Genomic DNA, 18,827 nt, shown 5'->3' with positions numbered 1-18,827 from the left:
CATTTTTAGAAAAACCCTCGGGGGAGGAGGAAGCTTTGGCTCTCCCAGACATCTAATTGGTTATTCCCCTTGGAATTCCCAGGTTCAGCCACACAGTTGTTGCTAGGGTTGACTGTTAGAAAGGAGAGGGAAAGAGCAGTTTCAAACAACCCAGAGATTCAGTTTTGTGTTCCGGTTATTTACATGATTATTTACATGGAAATGGTTCAAAAGAGTGAAAACATTTTAGGTGCTATCTCTGTGCAAACCACACTCCATGAAAACAACACAAAAGACTGAGGAGAAAAATGTTCACAAAACCTTTCGCTTTGGTCCACTTACTGATAAATAGTTGCATTGGTCATTGCTCTTTCTGCCAAATTGACTAACGCCTGTGGCATGGTCCTTGGCTAGCCACATGGAGTTCTCTTTTTCTCTTTTCCTCTCTTCTTCCCTCCCTATCTCTATCCCTTCCTTCCTTTCTTTTTAAAAATCTCCTTTCTCCTTCCTTTTCAAGGTCTTTAGCCATTGCTCAGAGAGAATTACATTTTCCCTTTTAGAAACTCACATCTTTTCTTGGACTATTGAAACGCTGCCTTCCTGAAGTTTAGGAATCACACAGTACCTAGATTTCCTCTTCTCCCCCGTAGGCTTCATGTGACTTTCCCGCCAATCTTTCTATCACTTCCACTTCACCCTTTCTTCCTTGTGGTCCAGTAGTAGGTCAGAGCTGGGCGCGGTGGTACACGCTTGTAATCCCAGAGACTCAGGAGGCTGAGGCAGGAGGATCACAAGTTCCAAGCCAACTTGGGCAACTTAGTGAGACCTTATCTCAAAATGAAAAGGGTTGGGAATGTAGATCAGTGGTAGAATGCCCCTGGGTTCAATCCCTAGTACTAAAGGGAAAGAAAGAAGGAAAGAAGGAAGGAAAGAAAAAGAAGGAAAGAAAGAGAAAAGGTCAGGGCAAGCAACATTTTTTATGCGCTGGGCTTCTTGTTAACAAAGCATCTAAAAACTTGTCAACTGCTCTTTAATTGCTGGAAACTTTTGACGGGGAAATGAATCCTTTCATCACTAGACAGAGTTATTATTCCACTCAGGAGTTAAGGGCACCCAACATCAGTGTCAGATCAGCATGGGCTCAAAAGCTGTCACTAATCCGTTAGCTGTATGTTTCGAATCATAGGGATCAACTGGGATTCTATTCTTGCCTCCTTTTTCCTCATCCAATTCAGGACCTGCCTTTTTTTTTTTTTTTCCTGGTGCCACTTGGGTTTGCTCTTCTTTCCCATTTTCCCTACCTTAGATGACATTTAGTTTGTCATGTTCCGAAACCCCAAATCTGAACTTTTACTTCTCCTATTGTAGAACTTCCCACCCTCTACCATAACTGCTTCTTTTCTTGTTTGCTTTTACCACCAAACTGTAAAATACTGAGAACAGAAACCCATTTTTTTTTCAAATATCTTGTTGTATCCTTAATTCCTTCCACAAAATAGGGTCCACCACTGACCGTTGAATGAATAAATTGCGAGATTTTTACTGCTACCTCTAGACTTTCCTCCAGTGAACCCTTCCTCCTGCCGTCAAAGGAATCTAAAATACCGTTCATGATATTCACCTTCTCCTCCTGGATCCCAAACGCCTTCCTCCTGTTTTCTGCTTCTTTTTCAAGGTCCCCAATCAGTTGGCCCCATTCCATCCACTTTGCCCTGGTCTCTCCGACAGCCCAGCATATCCCCTGCTGCAGTGAGAGTCTCCTGTTCCCCTTACGTAGCCCCGTGAGTTCCTGTCTCCGTGAGTTCCTTCAGTCACAGCCTCGCCTCCTTCTTAGATCTCTTTTTCTTATCCTCTTATCTAAACCAGCTCATCTGGCGGTGGGGGTGCCCCTCAAGCCCTGCTTCTGTGAAGCCCACTGAACGTCTCTCATTACACTGACCTCTACTCCATTGATTGTCCACATATCTTCAGGTTAATGCTTTCACTGTTCTATGTATGTAGGTTTTTACCCACTTTCTATTTTTAGGATAGGGGTTGAAATAATTTGGATCTTAAATGTCCCCCAAATGCCTGTGTGTTGGAATCTTGTTTCCTGGAGTGGTGCCACTTGAAGAGGTAGGGCCCAGTGGGAGGTCTTCTGGTCCCTGGGAGTGTGCCCTTGAAGGGGATAGTGGGATCCCTGCTCCTTTCTCCTCTTTTCTTTCACTTCTTAGCCAACAGATAAGAGGTTTTGGTACACCATACACTCCTGCCATTATGTGCTGCCTTGCCACAGGCCCAAGAGCAAGAAGGCCAACCATTCAAGGACTGGGACCTACAAGCCTATGAACCAAAATAAAACTTCTCTCTTTATAAGTTGACTTATCTCAAGTATTTGTTATAGTGACGGGAAACTGACTAAATACAAGATCTATATTTTTAGGCTTTTGCATCCTACACAGCTCCTAGATTCAGGCTGTCTTCCATTGCAGATCTTCTTGCTCACCTTTTCATCCTGTCCATTCTGTACATGGTCTTTTTTTTTAAACTTCAAGTTATCTCCTCTGGTCTAATTAATATCTTTTTAAAGGCCTTAATAGTTCCTATTCCTTGTTAAGGGAATTTATTTGTCTGTTTCTCCAGTTTTGTTACAGTGGATGCATGAAACCGTATTTAATAGCCTATAGCCTTCCCGTTCTCATACACTGTCCAACATCCCCCACGATAACCTCCAACATCACATAGTACTAGTAGACATGGCAAATAAGCCCCACTATCAAGTTAGGCATGACAAAAGGTAGTGAATGCTTAATGAGCATTCCAAGTAGGTATTAGAGGCTATGGAAACCATCAAATACTTCTGTATAAAGTCAGTGAATTTGAGTCCTCAACACTGTAATTGCTGTGTAAATCAAGGGCTAGTCATGGGTTCTGCCTTGGATCGTCATCAGCAAATCAATCATTTCAGGAAGCAGGAAAACTCATCCACCTGCAGAAGTCTTTCTTTGGGGGTGGTCAGACTTTCCAGAATGTATAGAACAATAGGGACAGTAGTTTCTCTGAGGACCCCCCCAGCCAGCCCTAACCCTCATTGGGCATATAAACTACATGGAGATCATCTTAAAATATAGATTTTGAGTTCCTAGGTTTAGAGTGAGTTCCGAATTTTACATTTCTATCAAGTTCCCAGATGATACTGTATGCTGAGGCTGAGATTACCTGTCTATGGACCACCCTTTGAGTAGCAAGGGTCTAGATTACAGATACCTCCTTGTCCAGGAAACTTGGGAATAGCCTTGCAGAAGACTCTTCCCATGCATACCATCTTTCACTGTAGCATCTACTGTAAGAATCAGGATAAATCTATATTTAATTCTTTCTCAAACAGCATATCTAAGTTTTGCAACCATAAGCACCAACCAGGAGAATATATATTCCATGCAGAAAATGATGATGCTCAGTTCACCAAAATGTTTACGCTGAATATAAAAAGTAAGTTTATATTGCCAAGAATTTTATTTTTGTGTTCTCACCACTTTATTCAGTAATAATATTAATCTGAAAGAGCCAGGTCATGGCTTAGAAGGGATGCTATAGAACTGTTTTTTGAATGATGAAGTATTTTGGAATTTTACTCCCCTATCTACTGGTTTTGGTTACCAGTAGCTAAAAGATTTACTTAGAAAGGTTACTTAGAAAGGTTACTCAGAAACTAAAAGATTTATTCCATATCATTTCTGCATGTGCTTTTAGTGTTTGACTTTTTTTTTTTTTTTTTTTTTGGTACCAGGGATTGAATCCAGGGGTGCTTAACCACTGAGCTTATATCCTCAGCACTTTTAAAATATTTTATTTACAGAAAGGGTCTCACTGAGTTGCTTAGCTTCTCTAAGTTGCTGAGGCTGATTTTGAATTTGCAATCCTCCTGCCTGAGCCTCCTGAGCCACTGGAATTACAGATGTGCACCTGACTAGTGTTGTGACTTTGTTGACTTTACTACTTTGAAAGGTCATATTAATGAAAAGCCAAATCATTTGCCATTTATTTGTTTTAATGATCTTCTTTTCTTTGGTCTATAAGACTATAAAAGTAAAGTGAAAGAAAAAGAAAATAAAAGATGCAAGAGTACATTTCACTAGACTTTTTTCAGATGTTCTTCTGAAGCTAAGAATGATTTAGAGGTGTGCGGATAGAGAGAGGAGAGCCGAAAGGGTGGAAAGTGGTGCTCAGCAGAGAGGCCTAGGGCCTGTCTGTCAGAATGGCAGGGGGTGTGGGGGTGGAGGTGGGGGTGGAGGGAGGGTTAATAACCCAAAGTCTTGAGGTATCCTGAATGAGAAACCTCCCAGAAGCACAACTGCAGTGGAGTAATGAGCCATTTCTGGAAAGTACCATACTCCATGAGCTTATTTTACTTGTCATTCTCTACAGGGAAACCTCAAGTGCTAGCTGAAACATCAGCTAGTCAGGCGTCTTGCTCTTCGGATGGATATCCATTACCCTCTTGGACGTGGAAGAAGTGTTTGGACAAGTCTCCCAAGTAATGAGAACCTTGACATCTCTTTTCATGGAAGAACCTAAAACTCTTGACATCTTGGCTCTTTTTCATGGCTACAATTTCAGAAGAAATAATGACATATTTTAAATGCTGACTTTCATAGTTCTCCATGGCCATAGATGGTTTCTGATAACTTATAATAGATAAATCACTTTTAGAACTTGCTGCAGAAAGCCCGACTTCCACTCTTACAACACAGTCCTGCCTGTCTTAACTTCTCTGTCTGCCATTTCTTTTCAGCTGCACTGAAGAAATCACAGAAGGAATTTGGAATAAAAAGGCTAACAGGAAAGTGTTTGGACAGTGGATATCGAGCAGTACCCTAAACATGAGTGAGGCTGTAAAAGGGTTCCTGGTCAAGTGCTGTGCGTACAATTCCATGGGCACGTCTTGTGAAACAATCCTTTTAAACTCACCAGGTATGAGAATGGTTGCTATTGTGATATTCCACCACCTGGAATTCCCCATTAGAAGTTAGTCCCAGTGGCTGACTTTTACTGGGGGAATTTTACAAGAGAGCACAGGTTCAGTGTGTGAATAAAGAAGGCTTTTTGAGTCAGGCAGGAATCCCCACTGACATTCACTGTGCTGTTTTGCATTTCGGGGCAAAGTTCTACCTACATTATTATGACTCAAAAGTTAAAGTGATGTAGAGAACCATAAACTCCCCGTATGATGCATGTTTACCAAAAGATCCAACTGTAGCAAAGCAGATTAAGTAATTTGGGGTCTCTTTAATTTTCCCTTTTATTAATCTCCTTTTTTACCTTTAGCCTGCTGTTTTGGATTTTTGTTTTTTAGAGCTCTCCAAAATGAAACACTACTAGTTTAGAATCACCAGCATCACAGAACCAACTGCTCCCCATTCATGTGATATGTTCACAGAAGGAATGCAGACCTAACTTTTTTTTTTTTTAATTTGACTTGTACATTCTGTGGGTTACTACCCTAGTAAATGATTTTTTAAAAATCAGCTCAGAATCACTTAGGATTTTCTAGGAAGGAAACTTATCCTTTATATAGGAAGATCTTCTGATTTTCTCTGGGGAGTAGAGTATTCACAGAGTGTTTGCAAGGACTGAAAATAGTGGTTACTCAAACAGGATGTGAGAGATTATAATGAGCAGTCTACTATTTATAGTAGCAAACAGGAATTCTGTGTCATTGCTTAGTGACACTCCTCTGTTGCAGGCCCCTTCCCCTTCATCCAGGACAACATCTCATTCTATGCAACGATTGGGCTTTGTCTCCCCTTCATTGCCGTTCTGACCATTTTAATTTGTCACAAGTACAAAAAGGTAAAAGAAGGGGTAACAGTTCATTATTGTTTCCCATATCTGCAGAACTTCGGATTGCTCACTGACTCATTATTTCGTCTCTGAAGCAATTTAGGTATGAAAGCCAGCTGCAAATGGTACAGGTGACCGGCTCATTGGACAATGAGTATTTCTACATTGATTTCAGAGAATATGAATATGACCTCAAATGGGAGTTTCCAAGAGAAAACTTAGAGTTTGGTAAGAATTGAATGTTCCGGAGACTTCTATGGCATTTCCTTTTCTTCGGAAAACCTTTCAAATGAACTGACTTCCAGTGTATCTTTGCAGGGAAGGTACTGGGATCGGGTGCTTTTGGGAAAGTGATGAATGCCACAGCTTATGGAATTAGTAAAACAGGAGTCTCAATCCAAGTTGCAGTCAAAATGCTGAAAGGTACGGTATGTGCAGTGGAAGGGGATCAACAAAGATGCACAAAGGTGGGAGCCAGTTTCCCACTCACCCCTTCTCTTTTCTATCATTTTTATAGTTCGCCATACATCAGGGTTAAAAAGGAGGGGGTGGTTGTTAGGATCAACCATGCTATAAATATCAAATACAAGTCACGAATACAAAGCTCTACTTCTTCTTCCTCTTCTCTCTTTGTTTAGTTTTTATTGGGTTCAGTATTTGGGGATACAGTCACTGCAGGCAGAAGTTGTTTTTTCCATTTTGACATAGATTCTGGGTAGAAGAGCAAATTGGGGCCCTCTGTCTCTTCACTTCCCATTCATTGCTCCTTCCAGTCCAATCTGGCCTCCACCCCTCTCTCCTCTTACCACTGTTCACTCAGCAGAAGTCTCCCCAGCTGGCTCTCTTGCTAAGATGGACAGTGACCTCTGAAGGGGTAAAGGGAAAGAGCTCTCTGCCACCTTCTGAAAAGTTCACTGAAATAAGCAGGAGGAAAAGGCACACAAACTTATCAATGCACATGGGGAAATCTCAGTACAGAGAGCTTAGCAAAGCACACACCTCCAAGAACGGCCAGATGGTTGAAGCTTATATGCCATTCTGATTGACAGAAAGGAATAGAAGCTTGGATTTCCTGGAGTACAGTGAAGACAAGTTACAGGAGACAGGAAGGAAGAAATGCAGTGTGTGTGTGTGTGTGTGTGTGTGTGTGTGTGTGTGTGTGTCTGTCTGTCTATCTGTCTGTCTTATGGATATAAAGCCTCTTAGGTTACAGTCCTCAGGACAATACATGAAACTCTCTCTGGGTAGGTTGCCCTGAGCATGGAGACTTTTAGTCTTGACCTTCCTGAGAGGTAATCTTTCCTGGCTAAGGAGATTTCATAGGAATTACCTTCCTTCTTGGAAAAGAACTTCTCTCAGGTAAGGGGATTTCAAAAGGCCCTTCTCTGCATTGTGGGAGAAAAAGAAGATTAAGAGGCAGCTCAGTGAGGGAGGGAGGCATGAATGTACAGGGAGACCTTGAAGCTGCTCCTTCAGCCCCAAGTTGCCACTCTTTGGGGTTCAAGTTAGTGTTCTCTGAGCCTCAACACCTCCAAACAACTAAGTCCAAGGGGCCTTTAAGTCTTCGTGTCTTCAACGGACATTGTCATTACTGACCATCTGTCCACTTCAAACTGCTTTCTTCCTTGGCTTCCTGGTTGCCATCTTCTTCTGGATTTCCTCCTGCTCCTCTGACTCCGGGCTTTTTGGGCTCAGCTTCTTCCACCCAGCTTTGGATGCAGAGTGGCTTGCTCCTGGTCCTCCTCCCATTCCACCACATGTTCACTGCTGCTGATCTCCACCACACTCCTAGCCTCCCTTCTCTCTTCTGAGCTTGAGGCTCCTGTGTCCAAATGCTCAGATGTCTCAAAAGCCCCTCTAACCCAGCTCATCCCAGCTGAATCCTCCAACCCTGGACCTCCATCAATACTCCTTCCTCTTACTGATTAGTATTGGGTGCCAGAGGAGCCACATTCCACAGGATTGGACACACCACCACCAGGACCCAGCCTGAAACTGTCTTCTAACACCCCAGATTGATTCCTATCAGGTTTCCTGCTTACTGTCGATTGGATTCATCTTCTCTCTCTTTCCACCCTAGTCTGATTCTGTCCCTCCTGAACAGTGACAACAACCTCCAAAGCAAGGACCCTCTGTCTACTCTTACCTCCTTTTGGACTCTCTATGCTGAAGTCCAAGTGATCCAAGGAGACCATATCATTTTCATGCCTAACATTTCTAGTGGCTTTCAGTTGTTCTCAAAAGGATCCACACAGCCTTGAGGAATGTGTTCACTGCTCAGCCTCTCCACCTCTGGCTCTCAGCCCACCAGCAGGCTGGCCTTCTTTCATTCTCCACAGCACCATCCTCTCTCCCTCCTCAGGGCCTTCACACAGGCAGATCCTTCCGCTTGCCCTTCACCTTGCTCTTAGGTACCTCCAACTCCCCCTTCACTCTCAACTTAAACCACTCCCTTGGGGAAGTCCCCTGTATTTCACAACACAGACAAGATCAAGTCCCCTGAGGCTGGGGGTGTAGTTCAATGGTAGAGCACTGGGTGGCATGCATGAAGCCCTGGGCCCAATCTCCAGCACTGCCCCCCAACCCCCGCCAAAATCAAGTCTCTTGCAATCTGTTACCTGAGCTCTCTGTAGACTTTTCTCATAGAATGTATTACAATTGTGATAATATTTTTGTTTAATTATTCAGTTATGGTCCTATCTGCCACATTAGTCCATCAGCCTCAGAAGGCGTCTGTTTGGCTCTTCTTTTTGACCTTTGCACTTCTGTCACTTCGATCTGCAGTATTCTTCACCGCCCAGCCCCCTCCGCTGTAGTTTCACACGGCTACCTCCTGTTTTTCTCTAGGTCTCTGTTTAGACGTCTGGTGCCCTTTTCCATACCCCTCTAGTGTGACCCACAGCACTCAGCATTCATTTGTCACATGTCATTCATTGTACTAAAATTATCCCGTGATATCCATGGGGAATTGGTTCTAGGAATCTCTGAAGGTACCAAAATTCTAGATGCTCAAGTCCCTTATATAAAATGGGGTAGACCAATTCACAGCCTCCCCAGTACTTTAAATCACCTTTAGATGACTTACAGTACCTAATACCATGTAAGTGCCGAGTAACTAGTCTGTATAGACACCTTTTCCACAAACGTTTTTGATCTGTGGCCATTCGAATCCGTGGATACTCTCTATGGAGGGCAGACTGCATATTTTTTTTTTTTATTGTTGGTCGTTCATAACATTACATAGTTCTTTTATACATCATATTTCACAGTTTGATTCAAGTGGGTTATGAACTCCCAATTTTGCCCCGTATACAGATTGCTGTATCACATCAGTTACCCTTCCATTGATTGACATATTGCCTTTCTAGTGTCTGATGTATTCTGCTGTCTGTCCTATTCTCTACTATCCCCCCTCCCCTCCCCTCCCCTCCCCTTTTCTCTCTCTACCCCTTCTACTGTAAATCATTTCTTCCATTTGTATTATCTTGTCTTACCCCTCCTTTCCTCAGACTGCATATTTTAATAGCTTATTTACATGGCTCCCCTTTCCAGGAGACTCTAAGTGCCAGGAAGACAGAGGTTGTGCTTCAGGAATCTTTCATTCCCCGGTGCAGGCATGTTGCCTCACACACAATGGGTGCTAAACAGATACTTAGTTAACAAATGAATGAATGGTGATAGTATATGAATGTGCTTTGAAAAAGATAAGCATGTCATAAAATACGTTACTGTCAGTCTTGGTGGTGCATTCCCATAATCCCAGGGACTAGGGAGCCTGATGCAGGAGGATTTTGAGTTCAAGTCCAGCCTCAGCAATTTATTGAGACTTTGTCTTAAAATAAAAAAGGGCTAAGGGTGTCGCTCAATGGTAGACACATGGACATGGACAGTTTAGTCACAAATTCCTGTAAAGCGTGAAGTAGCTGAAGATGTGCTGTGCTATTGGGTCTCAGGAGGGTCTGACTACAAAGTCAACATCTCAAAGTCAAGCGCACCCCTGAGAGCTCACTTATGTCAAAATAAATGATGTCAACACTGGAATGTAGTCCAGGACTAAATAATGGGACCTGGAAATTAGATCAGACTTTAGTTTAAATGTAAAGAAAAGTTCCTGTTGCAGTAAGAAAGGATGTGTTAGAGGAGCCAATGCCTGGAGCCTGGAGTAGCAAGTCCAAAGACCCTGTCCTTGCCCCTGGTGCTCCTGGTGCCCTGAGCAGCTACACATCAGCCTCAATGACAGGAGCCCTTTGGGTTCATCAATAATCGCCCTCACGATGTGTCCAAGAAAGGCTTATGTGTGCACCTTGTCAAGCTGTCTGGACTTCTCTCCAGGGAGCGAATGTATTGACCAACTGACACAGGCTAGTGTGCATGGCAGTGACATTCCTCACCATCAACTAAAGACTCTTGAGAACTTGATTCATAGGAATTAGTCCTCTCTGACCTCCTCTTGTTGGGCTCACTGACAAATGGAAGATTCCAGACCTGAGAACCAGGACCAGAGGCTAGAGGCAGCTGTCTTTGCTGTTACTGTTAGTCTTTCAATGACTTGAACAAATCCAGGAGTCAAAACAAATAAATACATAAAAAGTATGTTTCTCCCTTCATCTGTTTATCTCTACTATGCAGGAAAATCATGTGTTACTAACATTTTACTTGGTTGTATGTTTTGGGGGACAACCAAGGATTTTTGTAAATCTAGGTAAAAAGACTGTGTGTTGGGGGCTGCTGATGCAGAGGATTGAATCCAAGTCCTCATGCATGCTAGGCATGTACTAGGCAAGTACTCTACCACTGAGCCCTGAGCCGTATCCCTAGCATGGAGAGCCCTATTATTATATTCAACATTTGTACCATAATCTTGAAATTTTGTTTGAAGGCATAACATATTGTTATTCAAAATTCATGTGTTGTTTTGATGTCTCCTTTTTCTCTTGGTTTTGAATTTAGATAGGTAATAAAATCATCTCTGAACTGGGGAAATTTTTAATGTATTAAACAAACAACATAAAATTACTGTTTTACTTGAGTTTGACATTTTGTTATTCCTCCATTGACAGAAAAGGCTGACAGCTCTGAAAAAGAGGCACTCATGTCAGAACTCAAAATGATGACTCACTTGGGACATCATGAGAACATTGTGAATCTGCTGGGGGCATGTACACTGTCAGGTAATCAGTTTCCACCAAGACACTTAATGCAAAATAGTGTAGCCTGAAGACCAAAAAGACATTTGTTTTCATTCTTTTTTGCTCTTTTCTCAGACGTAGTGTGGGCCCCCATTTCAAGTGGAATTAGACATTGAGCACTCCATTTTTTCAAATGGGTGAACATAACAAATACCCCTTTTGTATCTGATCCACTGGGATATGTCACATAAAAAATCTAACATGCTTAGAAACAACAATCCTGCAAGTACATTTTTTTGGTGTGCCTACTTCTCTCCCCAGCTGTGGAGCTGGCATAAATGTAGTGGTGAAAAGAGGTACAGAGCTTGGCCAGTGCTTCCAGTAGGCTGCTTTCAAACAAGTCACAGTCAAGGTGGGGTTTGAAACTTTATCTTCCCAGAATTCTCGAGGGCATGGTCTCTAATTCTCTCGTGTCTCTCTATGAATAGTCAAACAATGTACCCAAAGGTGGTTCTTTCTGGGACAGCAGGGCTGGGGCTAGAAGTAAAAGAAAATGAAAATGAGAAAATGGATCTAAGAGAGGACTGGAAACATATTTCTCTTTCCTCTGGTAAACAATAAATCAGCATATATTTTTAAAATTTATATGACAGCAGAATGCATTACAATTCTTATTACACATTTAGAGCACAATTTTTCATATCTCTGGTTGTATACATAGTATATTCACATCCATTTGTGTCTTTGTACCTGTACTTTTATTTATTTATTTTAATTAATTTTTGCATACAATTCTTTATATACCATTATACAATAATTTATCATATCTCTGTTTGTATATAAGGTATGTTGACAACAAATTCACATCTGCATACATGTATTTTGTATAATGATGAGGGTCTCCTTCCACCATCCATGCTATTCCCCTTTTTCTTCCCTTTCCCTCCCACCCCTATTCCCTATCTAGAGGTAATCTTCCTCCCTTTATTTCCCTCCCTACCCCATTTTGAGTCACCCCCCTTATATCAGAGAAGACGTTCGGCATTTGTTTTTTGGGATTGGCTAACTTCACTTAGCATAATCTTCTCTAATGCCATCCATTTCCCTGCAAATGCCATGATCTTATTCTTTTTATTGCTGAGTAATATTCCATTGTGTATAGATGCCACATTTTTTTTTATCCATTCATCCACTGAAGGACATCTAGGTTGGCTCCACAGTTTAGCTATTGTGAATTGCACTGCTATAAACACTGATGTGGCTGTGTCCCTGTAATATGCTGTTTTTAGGTCCTTTAGGTATAGTCCAAGAAGAGGAATCAGTGGGTCAAATGGTGGTTCCATTCCCAGTTTTCCAAGGAATCTCCATACTGCTTTCCAAATTGCTGCACCAATTTGCAGTCCCACCAGCAGTGTATGAGTGTACCTTTTTCCCCACATCCTCGCCAGCACTTGTTGTTTGTCTTCATAATGGCTGCCACTCTTACTGGAGTGAGATGGTATCTTAAAGTAGTTTTAATTTGCATTTCTCTGATTTCTAGAGATGATGAGCATTTTTTCGTATATTTGTTAATTGATTGTATATCCTCTTCTGAGAAGTGTCTGTTCAGATCATTGGCCCATTTAATGATTGGATTTTTTTTTTTTTTTGGTGCTTGTCTTGTTGAGCTCTTTATATACCCTAGAGACTAGAGCTCTATCTGATGTGTGAGGGATAAAAATTTGTTCCCAGGATGTGGGCTTCCTATTCACCTCACATATTATTATTTTTTTGCTGATAATAATGACCATCACATTTCACCATCATTAATAACCCCATGCCCCCTCCTGTCCCCTCCCACCCCTCTGCCCTGTCTAGAATTGGTCTATTCCTCCCATGCTTCCTATCCCAATCCCACTATGAGGCAGCATATATTTACCAAGTATGTTAGTCAGCTTTCTATCACTATGACAAAATACCTGAGATAATTTAAAAGGAGGAAAATTTTATTACAGTTCATGATTTCAGAGGTTTAATTCATGGTCTCTTGACCCTGGCAGTTTGGGTCTGTGGTGTCGTAGTGCAAGATGGTAGGAATGCAAGATGGAGGAAGCCTGTTCACTCTTGGTGACTGGGAAACAAAGAAAGAGATTTAGCTTGATATTTCCAAGGCCATTTTCTGTTATATGTAGTAGTATTTTCATTGTTGGGAAACATTTCATTGTATGGATAGACCACAGTTTTTAAATCTATATCCCTATGAATAATCTATATCCATGAATAATAGTGTTTTGAAAAATTATGAATAAAGCTTCTATAAATGTTCTTGTAAAACAAGAGAGCAGGGGGAGAGAAAGAGAGAGAGGTAGGAAGGGGCCCCAGTCCTGCACCCCATTTACCTAAATTTCTCCAACTAAGCTCCACGTCCAAAGATTACACCACTTCCCAATAGCACTGTTGTCTAGGTACCAACCTTCAACACATGGGCCTTTCAAGAATGTTCAAGATTCAAACTAGCATGCCAAGCAAGTGTTCATAATACAGTGTGGGCATGTATTCCCCATTGCAAAGTGGAGAAGCCAGGAGGCCAGTGGTTTTGGTGAAGCCATGTATATAAGGGCCAAATAGATTGTCGAGGAGATACTAATTTCCAAAAAAAGTTTAGGCAGAAAGCTAAAATTGAGTTTAAGATATAAGAAGAGATAGGCTCAGAAAATATACCTGCCCAAAGTTGGGGGAGAACTGAGCTCTCACAGAATATGTTGTATGTTGTGCAGATTTCTGAAAAAAAAAAAAAAACAATATGGCGTTTGTACATCTATAATTAAAACTGTAACTATTTCAGGACCAATTTACTTGATTTTTGAATACTGTTGCTATGGTGATCTCCTCAACTACCTAAGAAATAAAAGAGAAAAATTCCATAGGACATGGACAGAGATTTTCAAGGAACACAATTTCAGTTTTTATCCCACTTTCCAATCGCATCCAAATTCCAGGTAAGAAGCCGGGCCAAGGTTTCATTATTATACAGGACATAGAAAAGGTGTGATGGATAAATACTCTTCCGTAGCCAGTTTCTAAAGGCACTGTGTGATCCAGGAGTCTAAGACAAGTCACTTCTCTTAGATCTAGAGTGGTGCCCCATTATCTGTTGTTTTGCTGAAAGAAGCTTCAATTACGCTTAGTCAATTGCAGTCCAAAAATACTAAATGGGAGAAAGTCCAGAAATGAACAAATCAATCAGTATTAAATAATTTTATTAAAATATATTGTTATAATTGTTCTACTTTGCAATTATTGTTAATATTTTACTATGCCTAATTTATAAATTAAACCTTATCATAGTCTTGTATGTATAGGGAAAATGTAGTATATATAGGGTTTGGCACTATCTGTGCTTGCAGGCATCTACAAGTAGTCGTGGAATGTATGCCCCAACTGCTGCTGTAGTCTCCCTGTTGATTTGGAACCATAACACCTTTCCTTTCCTTCAGTGCAGTTACTATTGAGCCAGTCCCTTTGTACCTGCCTAAATCATACCCTAGAAACCCTTGGTTTGAGAAAGGTTCATAATCCAATCTTTTAGATTTCCTGGTTGCCACACAGGTATTGGTAGAAAGAATGAAGACCTTTTCCAATGTCCTTGGCATACTCATGGAAAATAGCTCAAGTCCTGGGACTGTTGCACAAAAGGGTCTAAACTCATAAATTGGGTTTTAAAATGTTAAGATGGATTGATTGGCATATCATGGGAACATAAACTAGTGGTCACTTTGTCTCTGTGCTCTGTGTTGTATATCCTGCCACCTGTGTGGATCCTGAGTGATTCTTGATCCTGATGGAGTTATTGTTTAAGTATGCATAAATGAAGTCTTTAGGAGTTTGGTGGCATGCTCCTCAGCCTTGAAATTTTTGGCTGATGACCTGCATCACAGCATTACAGCAGCTTTATCTGAACTGATCCATAGGCATTCTTCCACTCACAATGCATTTTTTAAAAAATTTTGTTGTTATTGTCGATGGACCTTTAGTTTGTTTATTTTTATGTGGTGCTGAGAATTGAACCCAGTGCCTCACACATACTGGGCAAGCACTCTACCAATGAACCACAACCCCAGCCCCCACAATGCATTCTTTTTCCTCTGCATAGGTGAAAGCTCTTCCTTATTCTGAAAGTAGAATTACTTGTCAGAGACTTTTCTCTTTTGGAAGTCTCTTGAGAATGAGTGGATATTCCCAGGCTTTAAGCTCTTACATGGAGATACAGCATCTTAAAGCCACAGAGCCCCATAAAGATCCCCATACATGTCTGTGAACACTTGCCCTTACCTGTGTATACCCATCACACCAATCTTCCCCTTTATCCGCATTTCTCAGTTCATACTCAAGAGCTGAGAAAATTATATAATATCATACCTATTTTTTTAAGGTATGGGGGATTGAACCCAGGACCTTTTTCATGCTAAGCATATGCTCTACCACTGAACTACACCTCCATACATACTCTAGAAGAGAGAATCTATCCTAAGAGTCAGATGTGTGTGACCAGCACTTCATTGGCAGTAATTAGCTCTTTTGATTCATTCTGATCATCAGGGTTTTAAATGCCTCAAAACAATTAATTTTGAAATATTTGTGACCTAAAAGCATGAAGCGATTTCAAAAGATACGGAAATTGTAAATTGGGATAAACTCATACACTGGAATAAATTGAATCACGATAATTGGTGCAGAATTCCTCAGTGAAGAGTTCTATACAATACAGTTTTAAAGAGATTTTCATTATGACTGTTACTTCCATAGGGAAGGGAAATGAGTTTCACAAAAACAAAATTGAAAAAAGGATGATCAACTGGGGGTGTAGCTCATATGCATGAAGCCCTGGGTTCAATCCTACCACAAAAAAAGAAAAAAGCAACAACAACAAAAAACCAACTCAACAACCAACTAAAATGGATGGCAAAGCCCTTCGGTTTTTATAGAAGATCTATAGATCTGTATTACACTTGAGCTTTTAAAGGAAAAATGGGCAAGTTTAGAAATTGAAGAGTGAGGTGTGATTCCTAGTTCTGGTGTTTATTAGCTTTGTGATTTAACAAATCGTATTAATCTCACGAAGTCTCATTTCTTTTTTATAAAGTATGACTTCAACACTCAGCTTGTCATGTGACAAGGACTGAGAGATCACTTATCCTAGTTAGACCAGCAGGCCCAAGCACACAGATGTTTCTAATGTAGACAAAAATGTGACACGTTGATTGTGTGTTTTTAATTTAAAAACTCATTTATAATTGGAATCCTTTCTCTGGTGAACTTATTTATTTTTTTTAAAATAGCATGTCTGCTCAGAAGACAAATGTAACTAATGAACGAATTTCTCTTTCATAGTATGCCTGGTTCAAGAGAAGTTCAGATACACCAGGACTCGGATCAGGTCTCAGGATTCAATGGGAATTCAATTCACTCTGAAGGTAATACTTTATTCTAATTAGTGGTACTTTAAAATGGAAACAGATACAAGAGTTTCATGTTCGCTATTTTTAAAAAGCATACAATGGCAAAGGCATGGTTTCTTTCTTTGCTGATGTCAGTGATAAGCTTGATAATGCAACTTGCTTGAAAAGTAGTGAAAAGCCAACAGTTTGTATTTTAAGACTTTCTTATTAATGGTCAACCAATAAACACTGAAGACTATTTTATTTGGTCAGGTTATGCTTTTTAAACTAATCAGAGCCACCTTATCACAGGATAAGTGGTAACAATGGCAAGTCACAGAGTCAGGCAGAAGTTCTGTTTCCTTCACTTTCTAGATGGATGACTTTGGACAAGTTATTATGAAAACATCTGATTCACAGTTTATCATTTATAAAACAAGTTTAATAATATCTTTCTCATAGGACTATTTGAAGGAGTATTCAGAAAAATATCAAGTGCAAAATAATAGTTCATAAAATGTGGTAGAAACTTGATTAGTATTTTTTTTCTTTTTCCAATGTGACATATCTGCCTAGCATGATAAAACTCCTGAGTAGGGGGCTGGGGATATACCTCAGTTGGTAGAGAGCTTGCCTCACATGCACAAAGCCCTGGGATCAATCCTCAGCACCAATACCCCCCAAAAAACACTCCCCAAAACAACTCCTGAATAACCAGGGGCCATCTATTATCAAGGCAGCTAGGGAATTTATCTCTAAATAAAAAGAATCTTTCTGAGGCCACAGTGAGCAAAAACAGGTTTGTAAGAACTTCATATATGTGTCTTAGTTTGGAGAAGAGATGACTCCAAAGAAAGGTCTAAGGAGCTCTCAGAGAGACGGAGGAACTGGACCCAGGACGAGCAGAGTTCTTGGCACATGGAAAGGAAAAGAATTGTAGCATGTGCCAGTCAGAGGCACAGACAGAGGTTTATTTAGGAAAACAGAGGCACATTGAAGGGAGAATGTGAGAGTGAGAAGCCTTTGGGATAAAGCAAGGGATGCCCATTCAAGGGAGAGTGTGGGCCATCTCCAGATGAAGACCTGGTAACCCCTTGAGGTGGGAGGTGTTGATATTTATAGAGGGTTGGTTGCTAGGGACTGGACTAGAGGTGAAGTTAGTGCAAACTTAAGCCATTGCCACCGGTTTTCCCTGCCCTTGCACATGGATGTTAGTTTTTGTTTTGGTGCTGGGGATTGAACCCAGGATTGCTTTCCCACTGAGCTACATCCCCAGCCCATTTATTTATTTATTTATTTATTTTCAGTTTTTATTCTAATTATTTTCATTTTTTATTCTAATTTTATTCTTATTAAGTTGCTTAGGGCTTTGCTAAGTTGCTGAGGTTGACCTTGAATTTGCAATCCTCCTCCTGCCTCAGCCTCCTGAGCACTGAAATTATGGGCATGCCACCACACCTGGGCCTCATATTAGTTTTTATAGACAAGGACATGGTGGGTGGGAGGAGGGCGTGGACTGAGTGGCTCAAGAGTTCCAAATGTTCATGGGAATTTCCTCATGTCAATGGTTTGGGGGTGCTTCTTTGAGACTTAGTGTATCTCTCCCTTTTTTTGTATCCCCAAATTCCTATTTCATTAGCACCTGCTCCAACACAAAATTGCAACAAATTCAGTTTAAAGATCTTCATTGGTTTGATTTGTGATTCTAGAATCATGCACTACTTTATTCCAAAAAACAGAATGAGTGTTTCAATGGGCTGAGCAGAAAAGGTTGACAGAGGGGCCAAAGGAAGCAGCAACAAGAAGAGAGAATAGGGAATCTATTCATTTCAAAGTTAGTTTCTCAGGGACAAGGAGACAGAAAAATAGTATCTACTTGGTTCATATCAGGTTACTTCAGGTTAAAGGCCCAACTGAACTGTCTGTTTAGGAAATTTGGTTGTTATCTCTCCTGATTTCTCAGAAGATCAGATAACTTCCTTTCTGCTTGATGATGTGGAACTTTAGCATGGGTGACAACATTTTGGTTTGATCTGTTGAGACTAATGCAGGAGCCCAATTCAAGTCAGCGATCTCCTATAAATTGTACTGAACACACCTCACCTAACTGGTTTTAATAACCTTTTCATAGAAATTTGATAAGGCACCTTCTTAGCATTTTGACAAAAGTCAAAGCTGACTCTATGTTACAGATGAAGTTGAATATGAAAACCAGAAAAGACTGGAAGAAGAGGAGGACTTGAATGTGCTTACATTTGAAGATCTTCTTTGCTTTGCGTATCAAGTTGCCAAAGGAATGGAATTCCTAGAATTTAAGTCGGTAAGCGCCTTAAAAAAAAAAAAAAACTAACAAAAAATATAAAAAGATAACTATGAAAAAAGACCTGCCAGGGCTGGAGTTGTAGCTCAGTGATAGGCACTTGCCTCGCAAGTGTGAGGCACTGGGTTCAATCCACATAAAGACAAATAAAGGCATCAA

General features: G+C 40.7%; 1 protein-coding gene across 1 annotated transcript in view; it reads left to right on the top strand.

Moving 5' to 3' along the window:
* The window catches only part of Flt3 (fms related receptor tyrosine kinase 3), a 62,508-nt gene that overhangs the window by 27,702 nt on the left and 15,979 nt on the right, over window positions 1-18,827 (top strand). Inside the window, exons 9-18 of the mRNA XM_026388383.2 lie at window positions 3,347-3,450; window positions 4,387-4,495; window positions 4,754-4,932; window positions 5,705-5,811; window positions 5,898-6,030; window positions 6,121-6,225; window positions 10,863-10,973; window positions 13,756-13,909; window positions 16,302-16,384; window positions 18,541-18,668. Coding sequence (XP_026244168.2) covers window positions 3,347-3,450; window positions 4,387-4,495; window positions 4,754-4,932; window positions 5,705-5,811; window positions 5,898-6,030; window positions 6,121-6,225; window positions 10,863-10,973; window positions 13,756-13,909; window positions 16,302-16,384; window positions 18,541-18,668 — 1,213 coding nt within the window. The remainder of the gene's footprint in view (window positions 1-3,346; window positions 3,451-4,386; window positions 4,496-4,753; window positions 4,933-5,704; window positions 5,812-5,897; window positions 6,031-6,120; window positions 6,226-10,862; window positions 10,974-13,755; window positions 13,910-16,301; window positions 16,385-18,540; window positions 18,669-18,827) is intronic.

This window comes from Urocitellus parryii, chromosome 2, assembly GCF_045843805.1.
Source record: "Urocitellus parryii isolate mUroPar1 chromosome 2, mUroPar1.hap1, whole genome shotgun sequence".
In the NCBI taxonomy this organism is placed as follows: Eukaryota; Metazoa; Chordata; class Mammalia; order Rodentia; family Sciuridae; genus Urocitellus; species Urocitellus parryii.
Note: the sequence above shows the minus strand (reverse complement) of the source record. Positions and strands in the feature narration are given on the sequence as shown.